This window comes from Dipodomys merriami, unplaced genomic scaffold, assembly GCF_024711535.1.
Source record: "Dipodomys merriami isolate MVZ:Mamm:240054 unplaced genomic scaffold, mDipMer1.0.p SCAF_3, whole genome shotgun sequence".
In the NCBI taxonomy this organism is placed as follows: Eukaryota; Metazoa; Chordata; class Mammalia; order Rodentia; family Heteromyidae; genus Dipodomys; species Dipodomys merriami.
In genome coordinates, this window is record NW_027204492.1 from 82207597 (window position 1) to 82228908 (window position 21312).

Sequence of the window (21312 nt, forward strand, 5' to 3'; positions counted from 1 at the left end):
TACAGGCATGGGCCTTCAGCACCTGGCAAATTGACTCTTGTTATAATTGAGTTTTCAGAGTCATTTAAATATTCTGTGTACAAATGATAAATAATTTGCAAACATTTCTTTAGCTTGACTTTTTACTTCCTCCCTCTTTCCTACCCGTTTTCCTTTTTTCTTCTTTCTTTTTCTTTCTGTTTCTAAAATAGGTGTAGTTCAGGCTGGCCATAAACGAGGTCCTCTTGGCTCAGCAGTTTCCTGCTGAGATTACAGGTATATGCCACCATGCCTGGATTTTCTTCATGGTTTCTTTTGAAGCAATAAAGTTACTTAATCCCAGATCAGAGAGGAATTGTCTTTTGATTTTGTCTAGCAGTTTTATAGGTTTAGCCTTTATTCTTAGATTTATGATGTATTTTGAGTTAATTTTTATATATGATATGAGGTTGAAGTCCACATTCATTTCTTTTCATGTGGATTGCTAGTTGTCTTGTGCATCATTTTTATCTCAAATTTAATAGTTTATTCTGGACTCACAATTATGTTCCATTTATTTTCACCAGCATCACATTACCTTGACTACTATAGCTATATAGTAAGTCCTTTTAGAATAAGTTTATTGTTATTAAGGTGTTGTACAGAGGGGCTACTATTTGATAAGTCTGCTAATGGCTTATTTTGGACAATATCACCCCTTTATTTTCTCCCAGTTTCCCCCTCCCATCCTTGCCCCCAAGTTACATATGTCATTTTCCACATAGTGTATACTGAATAGCATAGTTAACATTTGTTCACCCTTCCTCCCTCCCTTTTCAGCATGTAGTAAGTTTTGATTTGAAGTTTGAAGCAAATTCTTGACTTTGCTCTTTTTCACAGCAATATTGGCTACTTTAAGTTTTTCCTTTACTGAGATATGTGTGTATATATTTATACAGATATATACTTTTTACTATCATTTTTCAAAACTGGGCAGATTTTGATAGGAATTGCATGAATTTATAGAGCAATTTGAGGAGGTTTTCTATCTTACTTTTTTTTTTTTTTGGTAGTCATGATTGCACCTAGGAATTTGTACATTTCTAGCATGCTTTCTATCAAAGAGCTACATTCCTAGCCCTGTCATCTTTATATTTCACATGACCTTTTTTGTGTACTCCCTGTTTGTTTCTCCAGTACCAAAAAAGTAAAGAATTTAACCAAGTCTCGTAGAGCCAAAATTGCAAAGAAGGCAGGCAAGTCAAAGTTGGTGACAGAACAGGTGATGGAAGATCAGTTTGACTTGGATTCAGATGATGAACTGCAAATTGATGAGCGACTGGGAAAGGAGAAGGCAGCCCTGATATTAAGACCAAGTGGGTATCTCTTCTTTCTGCCCTGACCATTTTACATTTGTTTTTTGTTGCATTCCATAGACTCAAGACCTTAGACTAGAGTTTGTTGATATTTGATTTACCAGGCTATAGAGAATTCTGTTGTTTACTTTGCTTTAAAGATTTATCTTTGAGTTAATTCCTCACTTCTCTAAGTTGCTGGTTGTTATTAGTTCCAAGAAAATTGTAATCTTTCTTTCCCTTGAGGGTTTCACTTAGGTGCTAGTCTTAACTTTATAATAATTCTTAGGTGCTAATCTTAACTTTATAATAATTCTATTCCATTGTGTTTTAGAATTTCCCCGGAAATTGCCCCGTGCGAAGCCTTGCTCTGATCCCAACCGGGTTCGTGAACCAGGAGAAGTTGAATTTGACATTGAGGTAGGATCCTGCCTGTGTATGGTCTTCTGTTCATTCTGACCATGGAGATTGAAGACAGATTGTTGTTATAGTTGAGGAAAAAGCTAAGGGATTCTGTGGATTCAGTTTTTGAAATACTATAAAAAAATGTTGCATGCTAAGTTCAGTGCAGCATATAAATTGGAGATTACAATATAGTTGAAATATTTTTAAGGCAGTATGATTAAACAAAAATATCTGATTTGAAATATTGTGTGACCTTACACAAAGTATTCACTTTGCTGAGATCTCAACAACATAGAATTTATCTGTAGAATAGAAGGTATAATACATCACAAAGATTAAGATTAAGATGAAAGAATGGTTATTATGATTTCTACTTTGTCTATACTTGGTGCTCAGAACATATTAGGAGTTATCAACCTAGATACTAGATATTATCAGTCTTAATTTGGAGATTTACTAGATCAATCCTGAACAAGTGAGGTGATAGGCTTTTTTTAACCTACAGGAAGACTATACAACCGATGAGGACATGGTGGAAGGGGTTGAAGGCAAGCTTGGGAATGGAAGTGGAGCTGGTGGAATTCTTGATCTACTTAAGGCCAGCAGGCAGGTGGGGGGACCTGACTATACTGCCCTCACGTGAGTATTGGCTTTCATTTTGTTTTTACAGGCTAGTATTTAACACTACACTCCTTCTGTGCAAAGGGCTAAGCCAATCAGCAGATACTGAGCCATTTTTAAATTTTATTTATTTATGTATTTATTTCTGTTTTTTTTTGTTTGTTTTTGGTGGTGGGGCCTGAATTCTGGGCCTGGGCACTGTCCCTCAACTCTTCAGCTCAAGGCGAGCGCTCTGCCACTTGAGCCATAGCACCACTTCTGGCATTTTCTGTTTATGTGGTGCTGAGGAATCGAACCCAGAGCCTCATGCATGAGGGGCAAGCACTCTACCAGGGAGCCACCTTCCCAGCCCTATTTCTGTTTTTTTGAGTCATGGTCTCATTATATGTCTCAGACTGTCCTTGAACTCAAAGTTCTCTTGTCTCAGCTCTTTAGTGTTGATGTTACAGATGTGCACCACCAAGTTTGGCTTACTGAGAGCCATGTAAACAGACCAAGCATTATCTAAGACAGTTGGGCTGAAAGAATAAGGTAGACATGAAACTTGTCTTGAGAAATTTAAGATCTGGCAGGGAGTGAGTGTTAGTAGTTGCAAGAGGAGCTAGAAGAGTCAGAAAGAGAACTATGTAAGAAGATGGTATAATGAAGCCCAACAAAATCTGTTTAAAAATTGGGGAAGGAGTCAGGTACTGGTGATTCACAACTGTAATTCTAGCTACTCAGGGTTGAGATCTGAGAATTATGATTCAAAGACAGCCCTGACAGGAAAGTCTGTAAGACTCTTTATCTCCAATTAACCACCAAAAAGCCAAAAGAAGAGCTATGGCTCATGGGGTAGAGCACTAACCTTGAGCACAAAAGCTCAGGGACAGTACCCCGGCTCTGAGTTCAAGCCTCAGGACCAGCATAAAAGAAAAAAATTGAGGGAGGAACAATAGGAAAAAGGACAATAGATGGGGTTAGTATGATCAAAGTACAATATACATATGTATGGAAATTCCAAAGTGAGACAAATTGAAATACACTAATAAAGTTTTTTTAAGGAGAGTGCACATGGATCAATAGAAAGGAGAAACCCCTATTTTTGCCACATTTTCTGCTGTTTATAGAGAGCATTTTGGCAAGGAGGACTGCTTTTCTTGAAAACAGTCTTTGTTACTTCTTGATCAGTTAGCTTGATTTCTAGTTTTCCACCTTAGATGATTTTCTCCTTACACATTGGTCCCTATTGTTGTTATTCCCCTTTCTCACTGTTCTGATAACTGGTTGGTTTCTTCCCATTAACTACAGAAGCTCCTTCAGCATTTCTCCTCTGTCCCTTACAGTGAGGCTCCAGCCTCGCCTAGCACTCAGGAGGCTATCCAGGGCATGTTGTGCATGGCCAATCTGCAGTCCTCATCGTCTTCCCCAGCTACCTCCAGCCTGCAGGCCTGGTGGACTGGGGGGCAGGAACGAAGCAGTGCAAGCTCCAGTAGTGGTCTGGGCACTGTGTCTAGTAGTCCAGCTTCCCAGCGTGTCCCAGGGAAACGACCCATCAAGCGGCCAGCATACTGGAAACCTGAGAGCGAGGAAGAGGAAAATGCCAGTCTGGATGAACAGGACAGCTTGGGAGCATGCTTCAAGGACGCAGAATATAGTAAGGACAGCTAATTATGAGCAGCCAGCTAGAAGGGATCCCCTGACTCCCAATCTCAACCCCAGTCCCAGAAAAGAGCAGCCAGTAATGAACGTTAAGCCTGATAGTTTCTTTTAGCCATCTTTTCTTATTCTGTAAAATGGGGATATTTCACAGGTTGATGTATGAATTAGAGATTATGCTTTCACAGAGCTCTTGACAGTCTTGCTTATGGGAAGATGTCAAGAATAGTAGCTCTTTAATGAGCTGTCATCTGTTTTTAGTAACATCTAATTCTTAATTTGGCAACTCTTTCTCTCCTGCTTATTTACTTCTATCTCCTGTATTGTTTATGTTCTGTGTTAGCCAGAACTCCCTGCAGAGGTATACAGTCAGCTTTCCACGTATTTGGGAAAAGTTATATCTGTACAGAACATGTACAGACTTTTACTTGTTATTTTCCCCTAACCAAAACCATATTGTAACAGAATTTATTTTGTATTAGATATAGCATGTGGTCTAGAGATGATTCCAGGTATATAAGATCATGAATATAGGTTATATACAAATATTATACCTTTTTATATAAGAGACTAGTATCCACAAATTTTGGTTGGGGATAAGAGTACTGGAAGCAATTTCCCTTGGATACTGAAGGACAACTGCACTGACCATTCAAAGGACTTTTACATCTAGAAAATGAGTCCTAAAAATTTAATCCTTTTTAAGGTAAGATTTGAATATAATAGTATAAAGCTCTGTTTTATATAATGTAAGAAAATTTATTAGTATTTCATAAATTACACCAATATTGACCAAGATTTAAACCCGAGAAAGCAAAAATTCCTCAGTTTCCTGTATACCTTTTCTTTTGATATGTCATACTTGTACAGATGGATGGATGGATTTCTTTTGTATGTGCTGGTCCTGGGTGTTGAACTCTGAGCCTGGGTGCTGTCCCTGAGGTTTTCTGCTCAAAGGTAGCTCTCTGCCACTTGAGCCACAGCTCTACTTATGGCTTTTGGTGGTTAATTGGAGATAAGAGGCTCACAAACTTACCTGCCTGGGCTGGCTTTGAACCATGACCCTCAGATCTCAGTAGCTTGAATTATAGGCATGAGCATCAAGGTGAATATTTTTAATAGGTGTAGCTTGGATATCTTACAAGATTAGTACATAGAGATGTACTTAACCAATAAATAGAGATATACTTGCTGTCTAGCATCTTTAGCATTGATGTGTATCTTAACTGTTCCCTACTGGTTAACTTTAGGTTGTTTCTCAGTTGTTTGTTACTAACAAAATACTTCAGTGAAAAATCTTGTCATAACCCTAGGGCCCATAATGCTTGCTAATATCATTCTAAAGCTTATAGGCCTGCTGAGTTGAAGGTTATGTACAAGATAAATGCCAAATCTCCTCCTAAAGGGAAAATGTATAAGCAGTATATGAGAATACCTGTTTCCTCACAGTGACACAGTATTATCCACATTTTTTTGGTAGCACTAGAATTTGAGTATCACATTCACTTGACTTACTTGCTCAATTGGTACCTACCTCTTTTAGCCACACCTCTAGCCCAGCCTTTTGCTGGAGTCTCATGGACTTTTCTGCCCTGGATGGCTTCGGTCTGTGATTTTCCAGATCTCAACCTCCTGAGTAGTTAGGGATTCAGGCATACAACTGCTGTCTGACTTGTCAGCTTTTTAAATCTTACAGCAAGAGGTATTTTAGTTTATTTTACATATTTACCATCTCTTCTTTATTCCTTTTTTATGAATTGCCTATATATTCTTTCACCTTTAAAAAAATTGTAGCGGAACTTGGGGACTTAGGTTTTCTAGGCAAGCTCATTCATTTTTCTATTGGGATTTTAAAATTGATCTATAGGTACTCTGTTAGATATATACATATGGTTAAATAGGATGAAAACCTGGGGCCTGGGAAGGTGGCTCAGTGGTATAGTGCTTGCCTTGCATGGGTGAGGCCCTGGGTTCAATTCCTCAGCACCACAAAAGCAAAAATAGCCGGAAGTGGTGCTGTCACTCAAGTGGTAGAGCATTAGCCTTGAGCTGAAGAGCTGAGGGACAGTGCCTAGGCCCAGAATTCAGGCCCCACCACCGACAAAAAAGAAAAAGAAAAGGATGAAAACCTGGCCGAGAAAGCAAGGGCTTTAGTGTTGGAGCACATTTTTATATGTTCTGAATATGTTGACAATAATATAGTTTTTGTCTCATATTTATGCAGGCCTTCATATAGTTAAGCTTCACTGGGGAAAAGCAAGAACAGGGCAACTCTTATTCTAGTGCTACCAGTCATTCATCACTGAAGTGTCCAAGTCTTCTGGAAGACTCCTTACCTCACTTCCTATGTTCTTTTCTGAATCATAGTTGAGGGATTAACTTACAACAGGAGGTCTAATCTATTGCTCGCTCCTTTTTTTTTTTTTTTTTTTTTTGAGAACTCTAGACTGGCCTGGAACTTGCTGTATACCCTAGTTGGCTTTGAACTCTGAGTCTTTCTGCCTTGAGTTCTTTTTTTTTTTTTTTTGGTCAGTCATGGGGCTTGAGCTCTGGGCCTGGGCCCTGTCCTTCAGCTCTTCAGCTCAAGGCTAGTGCTCTACCACTTGAGCCACAGTGCCACTTACTGCCTTGAGTTCTTTTTCTTCTTTTTAATTGTGAAAATACCATACAGAGGGGTTACAATTACATGGGCAAGGTATGCCTTGAGTTCTTAAATGCTGGGATTGCAAGTGTATGACCCCAGGCCTACTTGAATTATTCATTCCTCTTACAGCCTCTGGTGGAGTCTTAAAACACATATAGTAAAATCCTAACTTCTAGCTGTCTTCCTTGCAATTTTCCATGATTTGCTCCTGTTTATCTTTCCCCCTTTTCCCACCCTTCTGTGTCCACTTTGATCACCTTGTGCTTTATTAAACCATCAACTAATCCTTGCCCCAGAACTAGAGCACAGGCAGCCCCTTTCAATGCTTTCCTTTACTCTTAATTAATAAAAAAAATTGTTTTCTTTGTTATATTTTAGCATGTAGAAGATCAGATTTTTGCTAGGCACAGTGACTCATGTCTGTGATTTTATCTATTTAAGAATCAAGATTGGAGGAATTGAGGGGTTTTTGTTTTGTTTTTTTGGGGGGGGGTCCAGTCGTGGGGCCTGAACTCTGGGCGCTGTCCCTCAGCTCTTCAGCTCAAGGCTAGCCACAGCACCACTTCCGGCTTTTTTCTTTTTGCTTATGTGGTGCTGAGGAATTGAACCCAGAGCCTCAGGCATGCAAGGCAAGCGCTCTACCACTGAGCCACCTTACCAGCCCGGAGGAATTGAGGTTTGAGAACAGTCCAGGCATAAATTTCTTGAGACTTCCATCTCAACCACTAACTGGGCACTAACTGGTACAGGCATTCAATGCCTGTTCTCCTATTAGCAAAGGATAGCACAAATAGGAAGATTGCAATCCAGGCCAGCCTAAGCATAAAGTGAGACTCTATCTCAAAAATAACCAATGCAAAGAAAAAGTAGCTGACAGTGCTTCAAGTGGTAGAACACCTGATTTGCAAGCACAAGGATCTGATTTCAAACCCTAATGTAAACAAAAGGAAAAGGATTTTGAAGCTCAGTGACAGAGAGCTTTCCTAGCATATACAAGGCACATAACAACCCCCCCCCCCAATTAACCAGTTATGCCCTTGTATTTTTTTCTGACTTGTATGTGAAGTGGATATGATTTAAGTGAAGAGTTAATTTTTAAACCATTTAGAAGTTAATATTTTCCTTAAAAAAAAAAAAAGAAAAGAAAAATGACAGGTGCCGGTGGATCACACCTACAATGCTAGCTACTTGGGAGGCTGAGATCTGAGTATTGTGGTTTGAAGCCAGCCCAGGCAGAAAAGTCCATGTGACTCTTATCTCCAATGAATCACAGAAAAAGCCAGAAGTGTCTGTGTGGCTTAAGTGGTAGAGTGCTAGCCTTGGGCAAAAGAAGGTCAAGGACAGAATCCAAGCCCCTGGACCAGCAAAAAAAAAAAAAAATTGTAGCTGGTACTAGGGCTTGAATTTAGGGCCTAGGTGCTAGCCATGACCTTTTGTGCTCAGGATTAGTGCTCTACCATTTGAATCCCCATTCCATTTCTGGCTTTTTTTTTTTTTGGTGGTTAAGTAGAGATAGAGTCTCACAGAATTTCCTGCCTGCTGGCTTTGAACTGCAATCCTCAGATCTCAGTCTGCTGAGTAGCTGGGATTACAGGCGTGCGCTACTGGCACCTAGCCTTTGTAATTTTTTTTTTTTTTTTTTGGTCCTGGGGCTTGAACTCTGTACCTGGGTACTGTTCCTCAGCTCTTCAGCTCAAGGCTAGTGCTCTACCACTTGAGCCACAGCACCACTTCTGGTTCTCTGGTGGTTAATTGGAGATCCAAGATCAGAGTCTCATGGACTTTCCTACCCAGGCTGGCTTTGAACAGTGAGCCACTGATACTCAGCACCTTTGTAATTTTTATAGTTTTTTTTTTTTTTTGCCAGTCCTGGGGCTTGAACTCAGGACCCTGAGCTTCTTTTGCTCAAGGCTAGCACCATACCACTTGAGCCACAGCACCAGTTCTGGGTTTTTCTGTTTATGTGGTACTGAGGAATCGAACCCAGGGCTTCATGCATACACTGTACCACTAAACCACATTTTCAGCCTTTTTTAAAAATAATTTTTGTATCTAATATTTTAGATAAGAACTCCCTTTCATACCTCCTATCTAAAACCTGATTGCAAATTAAATATTTAGCTCTTTTTCTCGAGTCAAGTTTTGTGAATTGTTGGGAGTAAAACTCTAACTTTTTCTCTATATGAGCAATCAATGCAGCACCATTTGTTGATTTGGTTATCGTTATCGTCTTTGTTTGAAGTTCACCTTTGTCATAAACTAAATATATGTGGTTCTATTTTAGTTAAAATCTGTGCCTTATTAGCTATGTGGCTTTGAGTAAACAAGTTAACTCCCTGTTGGGAGCCCATGGGTTGGTGTGAGGATTAAGTAAATATATATAAAATGTTATTGACATTGCTTTACCACCTGGTAAGCCCTGAGTTAGATTTTTTAATATTATATTTATTTTTATAAAATTGTTTTCCTTAAAACTCAGTCTTATCGAGGTTGGAGGTGTGGCTTAGTTGGTAGAATGCCAGCCAATGAGTGAAAGCATCATGTATGGAGTTCAAATCTCAGTTTCAGACAAGAAAAAAGAAAAAAAAGAGTCTTGTCTGTTTATTGTAGCAATACCATAGTTGAGTTACGATAGGCTTTGATTGTGATGGAGCAAATTCCCTCTGTAGAATGCAGTTGTTCTGTAAACTTTTATCATCTCTGGGCTAAGCTATCATTGGTATTAGGAAGATGCCAAGTTCCCCTGGCCACCCAGCCCACCTTCATCAGCTAATCACAATGACTTGCAGCCAAGACATCTGGACCTGGTTTAAGAAATCCTCTTAGAACAAACAGCTCACTCAGCCTCTGCTTCCTCCTCCCTGCTTTGTCCAGCAACCCTGGAGAGGCAGCTTAACAAAAAGTGCTTTACTTGTTCTTATTTTTTTCCAGACTGTTCAGACAGTTGATGAGCTTTTTCCATTCCACAGCTTGGAAGCAGCTTGTCAATTCTATTAGGATTTTTAAATTAAGATTTACATGTACAAATTATTTTTATGGAAAGAACAAATCCTCTCTAGCATTAAACCCTAGGCTCAGGCATTCCCTTTCCAGATGTGGATTTATGATTGCATTTACTGAAAAAGGTGACAGCTTCATCAAACTAAAATCTAAAACATGAGCCAGATTTCATCTATCTTTTTTTATATTTGTTTGTAGTACTGGAGATCAAATCCACAGCCTTGCACATGCTAAGCAAGTGCTCTACCAATGAGCTATACTCTTAGACCCCCTTTCCTATTTTAACACCGAGGGAAATGTTCTTGTAAATTCTTCTTAGCCCCAATCTCCTGTTCCACACATACTTAATTTTATACAAACAGGCTTGCACTCTTTTTCCTTTCTATCATCACATATTGCTAAGGCTTTCACTCTGGTTGTGAGAAAATCTACCACTAATTGGTTTAAAAAGCAAATGTTAAGAAAGATTACTTTTGAACTAATGCAACTTTTGGAACAACATGTATATCATTCCTCTATTTACCTTATGAGTATGAACAGTGACAAAACAGACTATTTTGTCTGTCTTTTATATAGTGTTTGTATTTATGTATTAGTTCTGGGGCTTGAACTCAGTGCCTAGGTGCTGTCCCTTATCATTTTCATTTATGGCTAGTGCTCTATGACATGGGCAACAGCTCCATTTCCAGCTTTTTGGTGGTTAATTGGAGATAAGACTCTTAAGGGTTTGTCTGTCTAAGTTGGCTTGGAATTATGATCATGACCTCCTGATTAGGAATACAGGTGTGAGGAACTGGTGCCTAGCTTCCATTTTGTTTTTCTACTAAGAAATGGGATATATCCATATGTTTATCTTTATTTTCTTCAGTTCATTAGTATTTTATTTTGATTCCTACTTAAAAGTGCCATCTGAGCTATATCTTTAGCCCCTGTCTTATATTCTTGATCTTAGAGGAAAGCTCTTAGTCTTTTACTGTTGTGTGTGATGTGGGTTTCATAATTGCCCTGTATCTTGGTAATTGGTATTGTATTTTTAAGAATTTTTCTTTAATCTTCATTTTGTCAAATGCTTTTTCTACTCTATCACATTTTGTTTTGGTTACTTTGTCTTTTGTTATACTAATATCTGTTATATTGATTTTCCTCATGTTGGTTATTCTTGGATTCCTAGGATAGATCCCATTTGGTCATAATACATGATACTCTCTTCTTTTCGGGGGGAAGTTCTGGGGCTTGAACTTGGAGACTCATGCTTGAGAACAGGTACCCAGTTTTTTTTTGCTTTATTTTTCAAATAGGGTCTTGCTTTGACTTGGAGCTGGCATCAACTGTAATCTTCCTATCCTATCCCATGTACTAGATTGCAAACATGAACCACTATGCCTGGCTTGTTCTTTGAGATAGAGTTTCACTAACTTTTTACCTAGTCTGGCCTCAAATTTCAGTTCTCCATTTCTCCAAATAATTGGGATTATAGGCCTCAGCCACTGTACTTGGCCATGGTTTTATGCTACAAAATTTGATTTACTAGTATTTTGTTGCAGGTGTCTGACTCAGATTAGTAACATGAGGGAAGACTTCTTAAAGGGAGAAATTCTAGAGCTGAATTATAAAAGATAACTCAGTCACTGGATAGATGTTGGATGATTGAATCAAACCTGGACACTTGTAGCTTACACCTGTAATGTTAGCTTCTTGGGAGAATCATATAAAGTATAAATGACTCCATCTCAACAGAGGGAAGCTGGATGTGGTGGTTGGTGCAATGAAAAGAAGCCTAAAAAAATAGTTGTCATACATGTGTGGGCCCGGGCAGGAAGTGAACCATATCTCAAAATAACCAGAGCAAAATAAGGTTTGAGGCGTGTCTCTGATAGAACACCTGGCTAGTAAGCATGATGCCCGAGTTCAAATCCCAATACTGCCAGAAAAATCAAGTAAAAGAATTAGGTTAGTGCAAGGGTAAGACTTTTGCTTAAAAGGGTACAAAAGTAATAAAAGTTATAAATGTATGTGATACGTTCAGGAACTCCTGCTTGAGTGTGAATGGCATAAAGGACATATTTGTATGGGAGTCAGCAGAACTGAGACACGTATTATTCTGTCCCTCCTTTTGGATGAAATCTTAATTTATTCTGTTTCTCTTTTCTCTATAGTCTATCCTTCCCTGGAGTCTGATGATGATGACCCTGCTTTGAAATCTCGACCCAAGAAAAAGAAGAATTCAGATGATGCTCCATGGAGTCCTAAAGGTGATCCAGTATTCTAAACCTCAAACGCTCCAGGGCAAACATTTGTCTAGCCTACATATAATATGCTAGAGCTAAAATGGTGTGTGATACACAGTTTTGTTATCAATTCAGCAGAACTAGAGGCAATGGAACATGTTGATTTTGATAGTCTCTGAGTTGAGATGAAAAGAAAAAGACCTTGAGCAGATTTTATCAAGTGTATCCTAAGACTTCTAAGAACCTCTGATACCATCATGCTGGCCCTCTGGTAAATTTTTTGTCACAGAGGAAAATTATTCTAACTGTTTTGTCCTACAAGGTTTAAAACTTACCTATTGAGAAGTCATCTCTGAGGAATCACTAAGGGGAACATAGAATTTAGAGGGGGATAAAGTGACTTTCTCCATTTCATTGGCTGGGTGATTTTTACATTGTATGTCATTGCTGCTTGACAAACTATCCAAAATTTAGTGGCTTAAAACAACACTAGTTAAATTTAGCCAGTGACAAATGTTGGTGGGGATGCAGAGAAAGAGGAACCCTACTGCATTGCTCGTGAGAATGTACACTAATAGCACCACTTTGGAAAGCAGTCTGGAGGTACCTCAGAAAGATAATATAGATCTCCCCTATGACCCAGCCATACCACTCCTAGGCATCTCCCCTGAGCAACAGGAACCAGGATACAAGGACACATGCACCTCCATGTTTGTTGCCGCACTGTTCGCAATAGCCAAGATATGGAAACAACCCAGATGCCCCACTACAGATAAATGGATCAAAAAATGGTGGTGCCTATATCCAGTGGAATATTATGCAGCTATTAGAAAGGACAGAATAATGGCATTTGCAGGGAAATGGATGAAACTAGAACAAATCATTTTGAGCGAGGTAAGCCAGGAGCAGAGAGACAAGCAGCACATGGTCTCCCTGATATATGGATGTTAAATTCAAAATTCAAGGAGATATGACAAAGTAAACAGGACTCAAGAAACAAAGGATCTCCATTCAATATGTCATATCATTTCTAAATGATTCCATGTTCTTGACCACATATATGCTGTGTGTGTATATGTATGTGTGTGTGCACATCTGAAGGAAGCTAAGAGGAGGGCACAGAATCAGAGGGAAACGGGAAATATACAACAGAGGGTCCCATCAACTGCACTGGACATTGATAAAATGAACTAAGCAACTCAGGGCAGTGATGGGAGGGAGGGAATGAGAGGGAAAGAGGGAACAGCTTACATTAAGCAAAAGGAAAGAAATGTACATATCACCCGATGTGGAAGAAATAGTTGTATTGTTAAAGCTCATAAAATTCACAAACTTTATAGACCATGATAATGATAATTTGACTTGTGAAAGTTAAATACTAGTTGATCATTTTTCATGGTTCTGAAGGTTGATTGCTGTTATTCCTATGTGAGCTAGCTTGTGTGGGGCTACATGGTGTAAGATCTCCCTCAGCTGTATGGGATCTGACCTAGATTGATAGGACACTTTTCTATATAGTCTCTTCCAAGCCGAAGCTTCTTCACAGTACAGCAGAGGATGTCCAGTAGCAAGAAAGGGATAGGGCTCAATACACAAGTATATTTCAAGCCTCTGTGTGTATCATGTTTACTCTTGTCCCATTGACTAGAGCAAGTTATATGCCCATACCCTGATTTCAGGGCTGGGGAGATAGATTGTACCTCTTGATAGGGAACTTTGGAGACATATTCTGAAAGGGCATGTGCACCAGGAGGTGTGAGAAACTGAAAGTCTGCCATAGAGGATACTGAGATCTATGTATGTTATCCAGAAAATAAAGGGCCTGCTGTTCTCACTCAGTCTTATTTGGCCTTCCTAGTGTTAGCTTAGACTTAGTTCTTTTCATTAACTTCTGATATGCCTCTTTTCTTTCTACACCTTCCTTCTATGAAGATATTAATACCATATGTTGTCTTGTGATTAATATTCTACATTTACTAAAGATTGACTGCAAAACTTTAAACCAATAAACCTATCTTCATTTTGTGCTGGTCCTGAGTCTTTAACTCAGGGTCTGGGCACTATTCCTGAACTTTTTTGCTCAAGGCTAGCACTCTACCACTTGAGCCACAGTTCTACTTCTGGCTTTTTTGGTAGTTAATTAAAGATGAGAGTCTTTGAACCATGATACTCAGATTTCAGCATCTTGAGTAGCTACAATTATAGGCATGAGCCACTGGCGCCCAGCCCTATCTGGCCTTTAAAGTTAATATTATAAGTATATTCCTATGTCTTTGTTTATAAATAAATATTTTAAATGATCACATAATATTTACTGAATGGATTATACCTCAGTTCTCCCTTTTTTGGGAGAACAGTGCTAGGGCTTGAACTCAAGGACTGGGTGCTGTCCCTGAGCTTTTTTTGCTCAAAGCTAATGCTCTTCCACTTAAGCCATAACTCCTCTTCTGGCATTTTGGTGGTTAATTGGAGCTGAGTCCTATGGACTTGTCTTGCCAGGGCTGGCTTTAAACCATGATCTTCAGACCTCAGCATCCTGAGTAAGTAGGATTGCAAGCATGAGCCACTGGAGCTCAGTTCTAAATTCTCCTTTAATGTGCAGCATGTACGCTTTTCTGGAATTTTCATAATTAGTGATAACATTTGAAGTAAGCATCTTACGTGAATGTATTTCTTATAATTTATTAAGAATGAAACCTTAAAAGGGTTAAAATACATGAGTATTGGGCTGGGAAGGTGGCTCAGTGGTAGAGTGCTTGCCTTGCATGCATGAGGCCCTGGGTTCAATTCCTCAGCACCACATAAGCAGGGGAAAAAAGCCAGAAGTGGCTCTGTGGCTCAAGTGGTAGAGCGCTAGCCTAGAGCTGAAGAGCTGAGGGACAGCGCCCAGGCCCAGAGTTCAGGCCCACAACCGCCCTCCCCCCCCCCCAAAAAAAATACATGAGTATAAATGTTGAAATTTGTGAGTATAAAAATGTGATGCTCCATTTGGAATAAACCACAACTTCTAGTTTATCTTTTTTTACATTTGTTTTACTCAGTTGAAATGTTATTTTATATGTTGCTACGTCTTTTTTTTTTTTTTTTTTTTTTTTTTGGTCAGTTGTGGGGCTTAAACTCTGGGCTTGGGCACTGTCCCTCCTGAGCTCTTCAGCTCAAGGCTAGTGCTCTCCCACTTGAGCCACAGTGACATTTCTGGTTTTCTGGTGTTTCATTGGAGATCAGAATCTCAAGGTCTTTCCTGCCCGAGCTGGCTTTGAACCGCAGTCCTCAGATCTCAGCCTCCTGAGTAGATAGGATTACAGGTGTGTGCCACGGGTGCCGGCTTACTTCTTTCTTTTCTTGTTTAATAATATATCATGGAGATCGTTTAGACTTATACCAATAATACATCATTGCCAACAGTTTGTTAATATAAATGTTTTTAAAGTACTTAACAGGTGGCCCACACCTGTAATCCTACCTACTCAAGAGGCTGAGATTCGAGGATTGTGGTTTGAAGAAAGCCAGAGCAGGAGAGTCTGTGAAACACTTATCTCCAATTAACCATTAAAAAAAAGCCTGAAATGAAACTATGGATCAAGTGATAGAGCTCCAGCCTTGAGCAATACAGCTAAGGGACTATGCTAAGGCTTTGAGTTCAGGCCCTAGTTTTGGCACACACACACATGCACACGCACACACACAAAAGTTCTTGATAAGTATTGATGAATTGCCTTCCAAGAAGGTCATACCAACATGCATTCCAGTTGGCCGTGTATGAGAAAGCTTATTTATTTAAGAAATCCTTAATTGAGCATATCTGTTAGGCACAGTATTTACATTTAATTAAGAGGAACGTCTCAAGCATCCTTAATAGAGTCACAGATAGCTACTGTATTTCCAGAGCAGGTTGTAGTTCAGAAGAGCAGAAAGAAAAGGAATTAACAGACTTCCTTAGTTCCCCCTCTTCCAAACCTTTTCCCTTTTTTTTTTTGCACGCAGGATTTTGCACATAGTAGACAAGTGCTCTACCTTTAAGCTATATCTCCAGGTCTTGATTTTTTTTTGACAGTCTTGCCTACAGAGCCTAAGTTAACTTCAAACTCATTATTCTGCCTCTGCTTCTAAAGTACTATGATTACAGGCATGTGCCACTGATCCTTGCTGGGTTTCTCTTCTTTTTAACATCCTTTTGTGGAAAGTGAGTCATATGACCAAGACTATCACAGAGACTCACTCCTCTAACCCCAGCTACTCAGGAGAGATGACTGGAATGATTGCAGTTCAATACCAGCCTGAGCAACAAGTTTAGCAAGACCCCACATGGGCATGTACACTTGTAATCTCTGCAAAGCAAGAAGTATAGATAAGAGGATTTCTGTTCAAGGCTGCATAAAATGTGAGAGACACTGAATAATAACTAAAAGCAGAGGGCTGAGAGCATGGCTCAAATGTCAGTGCATGCCTATCAAGAGCCAGGTCCTGAGTTCAAACCCCACTACTGCAATAAAAACAAAAAGTGAGCCGGGCGCTTGTGGCTCATGCCTGTAATCCTAGCTACTCAGGAGGCTGAGATCTGAGGATCGAGGTTCAAAGCCAGCCCTGGCAGGAAAGACCGTGAGACTCCTATCCCTAATAAACCACCAGAAAACCGGAAGTGGCGCTGTAGCTCAAGTGGCAAAGTGCTCTCCTTGAACTGAAGAGCTGAAGGATAGTGCCCAGGCCCAGAGTTCAAGCCCCACAACCGACAAAAAAAAAAAAAAAGTGAAAAAAAACTAGCCTTTTTAGGTATTTAAAAATTACTATAAATAGAAATATATGCAAATATACTATTTTACTATAATAACTAACTCATTGTGGATACCAGCATGAGAATACAACGTATGTTTTTCCTTTTAAGATAAATTTTGTTAGGGGGCTGGGAAGGTGGCTCAGTGGTAGAGCACTTGCCTTGCATTCATGAGGCCCTGGGTTCGATTCCTCAGCACCACATAAGAAAAAAAAAGCCGGAAGAGGCACTGTGGCTCAAGTGGTAGAGCGCTAGCCTTGAGCTGAAGAGCTGAGGGACAGCGCCCAGGCCCAGAGTTCAAGCCCCACGACCGGACCAAAAAAAAAAAAAAAAAGATAAATTTTGTTAGATAACTTAAAAACATATAGAAAATTAGGTCAGTGCCATAAATGTCTTAGTTTTTGTTCTCTCAAGAGTTAATAATTTTCATTTTAACTATGTTTGCTTTATTCCTTTTTCTGAGGCAGCTTAAGTAAACCTTAGACATGACATCTCTAGTTCCTCGCTGATTTTCTAATTGTTTTATTACTGACTATAGAGTTTTGAGTTCTCCAACTGTTTATCCCTTTATTATTATTAATTACTTTTTTTGTCAGTACCTGGGTTTGAACTCGGGTCCTTGAACTTGCTGGTGGTCTGTCACTTGAGCCACACCTCCAACTTTTTGTTATTTTGGAGATGGATGTACAAACTGACTTCAAACCGTGATCCTTCAGATCTCAGCTTCCTAGTATTATAGGTAGGAGCTATCAGTGCCTACTTCTGTTATTGGGAACTCAGGGCCTTGAGCAGCTAGACATACACTGTTACTACTAAGCTATACCCCAGCCTTTGTACTTGGTAAATCTTCTTGTTAGCTTGACTCTTTAGTCATAAAACGTTGATCTTGGGGAGTAGGGGTATAGTTTATCACAGGGCATTTGCTTAGCATATGTGAGGCCCTGGGTTCAATCTAGGCACCAACAAAGAATATTCTTTGTACTAATGATTTTTGTCTTTAAGTCTATTTTGTCTGGGGCTGGGAAGGTGGCTCAGTGGTAGACTGCTTGCCTTGCATACATGAGGCCCTGGGTTCGATTCCTCAACACCACATAAGCAAAAAGAAAAAAGCCGGAAGTGGCGCTGTGGCTCAAGTGGTAGAGCACTAGCCTAGAGCTGAAGAGCTGAGGGACAGCACCCAGGCCCAGAGTTCAGGCCCCACGACTGGACCCAAAAAAATAAATAAATAAATAAAAATCTATTTTGTATTTCTTAGTGGCTATCCTGAGGCTTAACATTAACATTCTAATTTATCTTTCAAATTATCTTCTATAGTCTATTATTCTTTTTTACACTATTTTTGTCACAGAGTACATTATTCTTTTTTTTTTTTATTTTGTCAGCCGTGGGGCTTGAACTCTGGACTTGGGTGCTATCCCTCAGCTCTTCAGCTCAAGGCTAGCACACTACACTTGAGCCACAGTGCCACTTCCGGTTTTCTAGTGGTTTATTGGAGATAAGAGTCTCGTGGACTTTCCTGCCTGGGCTGGCTTTGAACTGCGATCCTCAGATCTCAGCCTCCTGAGTAGCTAGGATTACAGGCATGAGCTGCTGGCGTCCAGCTTTGTATGTGTTTTTAAAGAGCATCTCTTACTACTTTCTAGAATATGTGGTTTGTGATAATAAGCTGTTTTTGGTTTTGGTTTTGGTGCTGGTAACAGGGCTTTGAACTCATGGCCTCAAGCTCTCAGCTTTTTGCCATGTAATGGCAGGGGTTTTTTTGTGTGTGGGGGGGGCTTGAACTCAGGGCCTTCCCATTGTCCCTGAGATTCTTTTTCTCAAGGCTGGTGCTCTACCACTTGAGCCACAGTGCCACTTCTGGCTTTTTCTGAGCAGTTTATTGGTGATAAGAATCTCACAGATGGGGCTGGGAAGGTGGCTCAGTGGTAGAGCGCTTGCCTTGCATGCATGAGGCCCTGGGTTCGATTACTCAGCACCACATAAGCAAAAAGAAAAAAGCCAGAAGTGGCACTGTGGCTCAAGTGGTAGAGCCTTGAGCTGAAGACCTGAGGGACAGCACCCAGGCCCAGAGTTCAGGCCCCACGACCAGACCCAAAAAAAAAAAAAAAAAAAAGATTTTCACAGACTTTCCTGCTCTGCCTGGTTTCAAACGGTGATCCCCAGATCTCAGCCTCCTGAGTAGCTTGGATTACAGGCATAACTCACCAACAACCAGGTGACTTTAGTTTTGATTATGATGTGTGGTATTTTTTAGTTTGTTCAAGTTGTTGAATTTATCAAGTTTGGAAAGTTCTCAACTATTTTCTTTTTCTTTTGTTAGTGCTAGGGATCAAACACTGGTTTTGTGTATGCTACACAATCACTGTACCACTGTACCACCCCACCTATGATTCAGTGATACCCCTGTTTCTTCAAGTTTTCTTTATTCTTTATTCCTAATGTCTCTCATTCTGTTCATTTTCTTTTGTTCTTTAAAAATTCTAAACACATAATCTCAATTAGATTGTTCTAAACACATAATCTCAATTAGATTGTTCAGGGTCATTGATTCTTCTTGCTCAAATCTGTTGTTTAAACCCTTTAGTAAGGTTTTTTTTTAGTTATTTTATTTAACTAGTATTTAACTTTTTGAGTAGTAAATGATAAAGATTAATGAAAAAGAAGATAAATAGGGTTTGTGCTAGACAGGTGGAGTCCCAAGAGAGGAGACTAGTGTTTCTAGGAGAGAGCTACATGACTATCATGATCATTGGACAGCCTATAGGCTATAAACATAGCTGTCCTCAGACCTAATCAGAGGCTACACTCAGCCTGCACAAGCTCTTCATGCATTATTTAACCCTTTTTACTGGATGTCCCTTCCAGCATATACCTCTGGAATCCAGTCAGCCCATTGTTTATGTGCTAGCCTTCCAGGGGCAGTGAGCCATGATGTGATGCCCAGAGGTCCTCATGTGCAACTGCTGAAGGCCATGGTGAAGGATATAGAACCTCTGAGGGGGAAAAGTCTTTGCCTTGATTGCTTTTCCAGGCTCTCTGCATTCATTTCCCCTTCTGAAGAAGTAACTCTGACTGCTGTTATGGGAGAAGAGGTGATGTCCATTTTGGTTACTTTCTGGTCACCAAAAGAAGACAGGTTTACTTTACTCCTCTGAGGGTTGGCCTAGAAGCTTATGGTAGTAAGTCTGTACTTGAAGTTTTATTTTAATTTTTATAACCACAAGCCTCAGATCTCAGCCTTCTGAATAGCTAGTATTACAGGCATGAGACACCGGTGCCTGCTTTTCAATTACTTTTGAAAGGGCAAGCCCAAGTGACTCTAGTTGGAATCTGTCAAAAATCCCCTCTTATCTGAACAGGTTTTGTTTTCTTTGAACTGTCTCTGTATGATTGCACATTCCCAGGATAACTTTTGTCCTGGTAGGTTTCTCCTCATTATTAGGAAGATGTGTTCCAGTTTGCTTTTTGTTTAACTTTTTAATTATTTTGCTAGTCCTGGAGCTTGAACTCAGGGCCTGGGCGCTATCCCTGAGATCTTTTGCTCAAGGCTAGCACCCTTCCACTTGAGCCACAGCTCCATTTCCAGCTCTTTGTGTGATTACTTGGCAATAAGAGTTTCATAGACTTTCCTGAACTGGCTGACTTCAAACCCCAACCCTCAAATCTTAGACTCCTGAGGAGCTAGGATTACAATACAGATAAGAACCACTGGCTCTCAGTTTGTTTAACTTTTCAAGCACTTCTCTTAAAAATAGCTGGGCGCCGGTAGCTCAAGCCTATATAACCCTAGCTATTCAGGAGGCTGAGATTTGAGGATCACAGTTCAAAGCCAGCCTAGGCAGGAAAGTCCATGAGACTTATCTCCAGTTAACCACCAGAAAACCAGAAGTGGCGCTGTGGCTCAAGTGGTAGAGCGTTCGCCTTGAGCTGAAGAATGCAAGGACAACGCCCAAGCCCAGAGTTCAGCCCCACGACCGACAAATATATATATATATATATATATTTTTTTTTAATTGGATATATTTTTTTTTTATTTTTTTTGCCGGTCATGAGGCCTGAACTCTGGGTCTGGGCGCTGTCCCTCAGCTCTTCAGCTCAAGGCTAGCGCTCTACCACTGGAGCCACAGCGCCATTTCCGGCTTTTTCTGTTTATGTGGTGCTGAGGAATCGAACCCAGGGCCTCATGCTTGCGAGGCATGCACTCTACCGCTGAGCTACCTTCCCAGCCCTGGATATATTTTTTATTGGTTTTATTTTTTGTGAAATCTTTCTCAGACCTTTCTAGATATGCCTTCCTTTATATTCCAAATTTACAAAATAGATGATTAAAAGTCCTTATCTAGTAAGTCTAACTTTGTCTAAGAAGCCAGGGAGAATTTGTTGATTACATTTATTTATGTATTTGTTTATTTATTTATTTAGTCATGGGGCTTGAACTCTAGGCCTGGGCGCTGTCCCTCATTTCTTCAGCTCAAGGCCAGTGCTCTACCCTACTTTTTTTCTTATGTATATAATTTTTTCTTTGTATGTCTTAGAATTCTTTTGAGAAGTAGACATGTAAAATGCAGTAGCAGGCCAGTCACCTGTAATCCTAACTACTCAGAAGGCTGAGATCTGAGGATTGCAGTTCAAAGCCAGCCCAGGCAGGAAAGTCCCTATGACTCTTATCTCCAGTTAACCACCAGAAAACCA

At 39.9% G+C, this 21312-nt stretch overlaps 1 protein-coding gene across 11 annotated transcripts in view; it reads left to right on the top strand.

The window, feature by feature from the left end:
- Phf8 (PHD finger protein 8) overlaps positions 1–21312 on the top strand; it is a 107435-nt gene that overhangs the window by 75878 nt on the left and 10245 nt on the right. For all 11 annotated transcript variants that reach the window (XM_070040410.1, XM_070040404.1, XM_070040413.1 and 8 more), the window contains 5 exons: positions 1156–1334; positions 1648–1733; positions 2224–2357; positions 3665–3975; positions 11778–11873. In XM_070040410.1, the coding sequence (XP_069896511.1) occupies positions 1156–1334; positions 1648–1733; positions 2224–2357; positions 3665–3975; positions 11778–11873 (806 nt within the window). The remainder of the gene's footprint in view (positions 1–1155; positions 1335–1647; positions 1734–2223; positions 2358–3664; positions 3976–11777; positions 11874–21312) is intronic.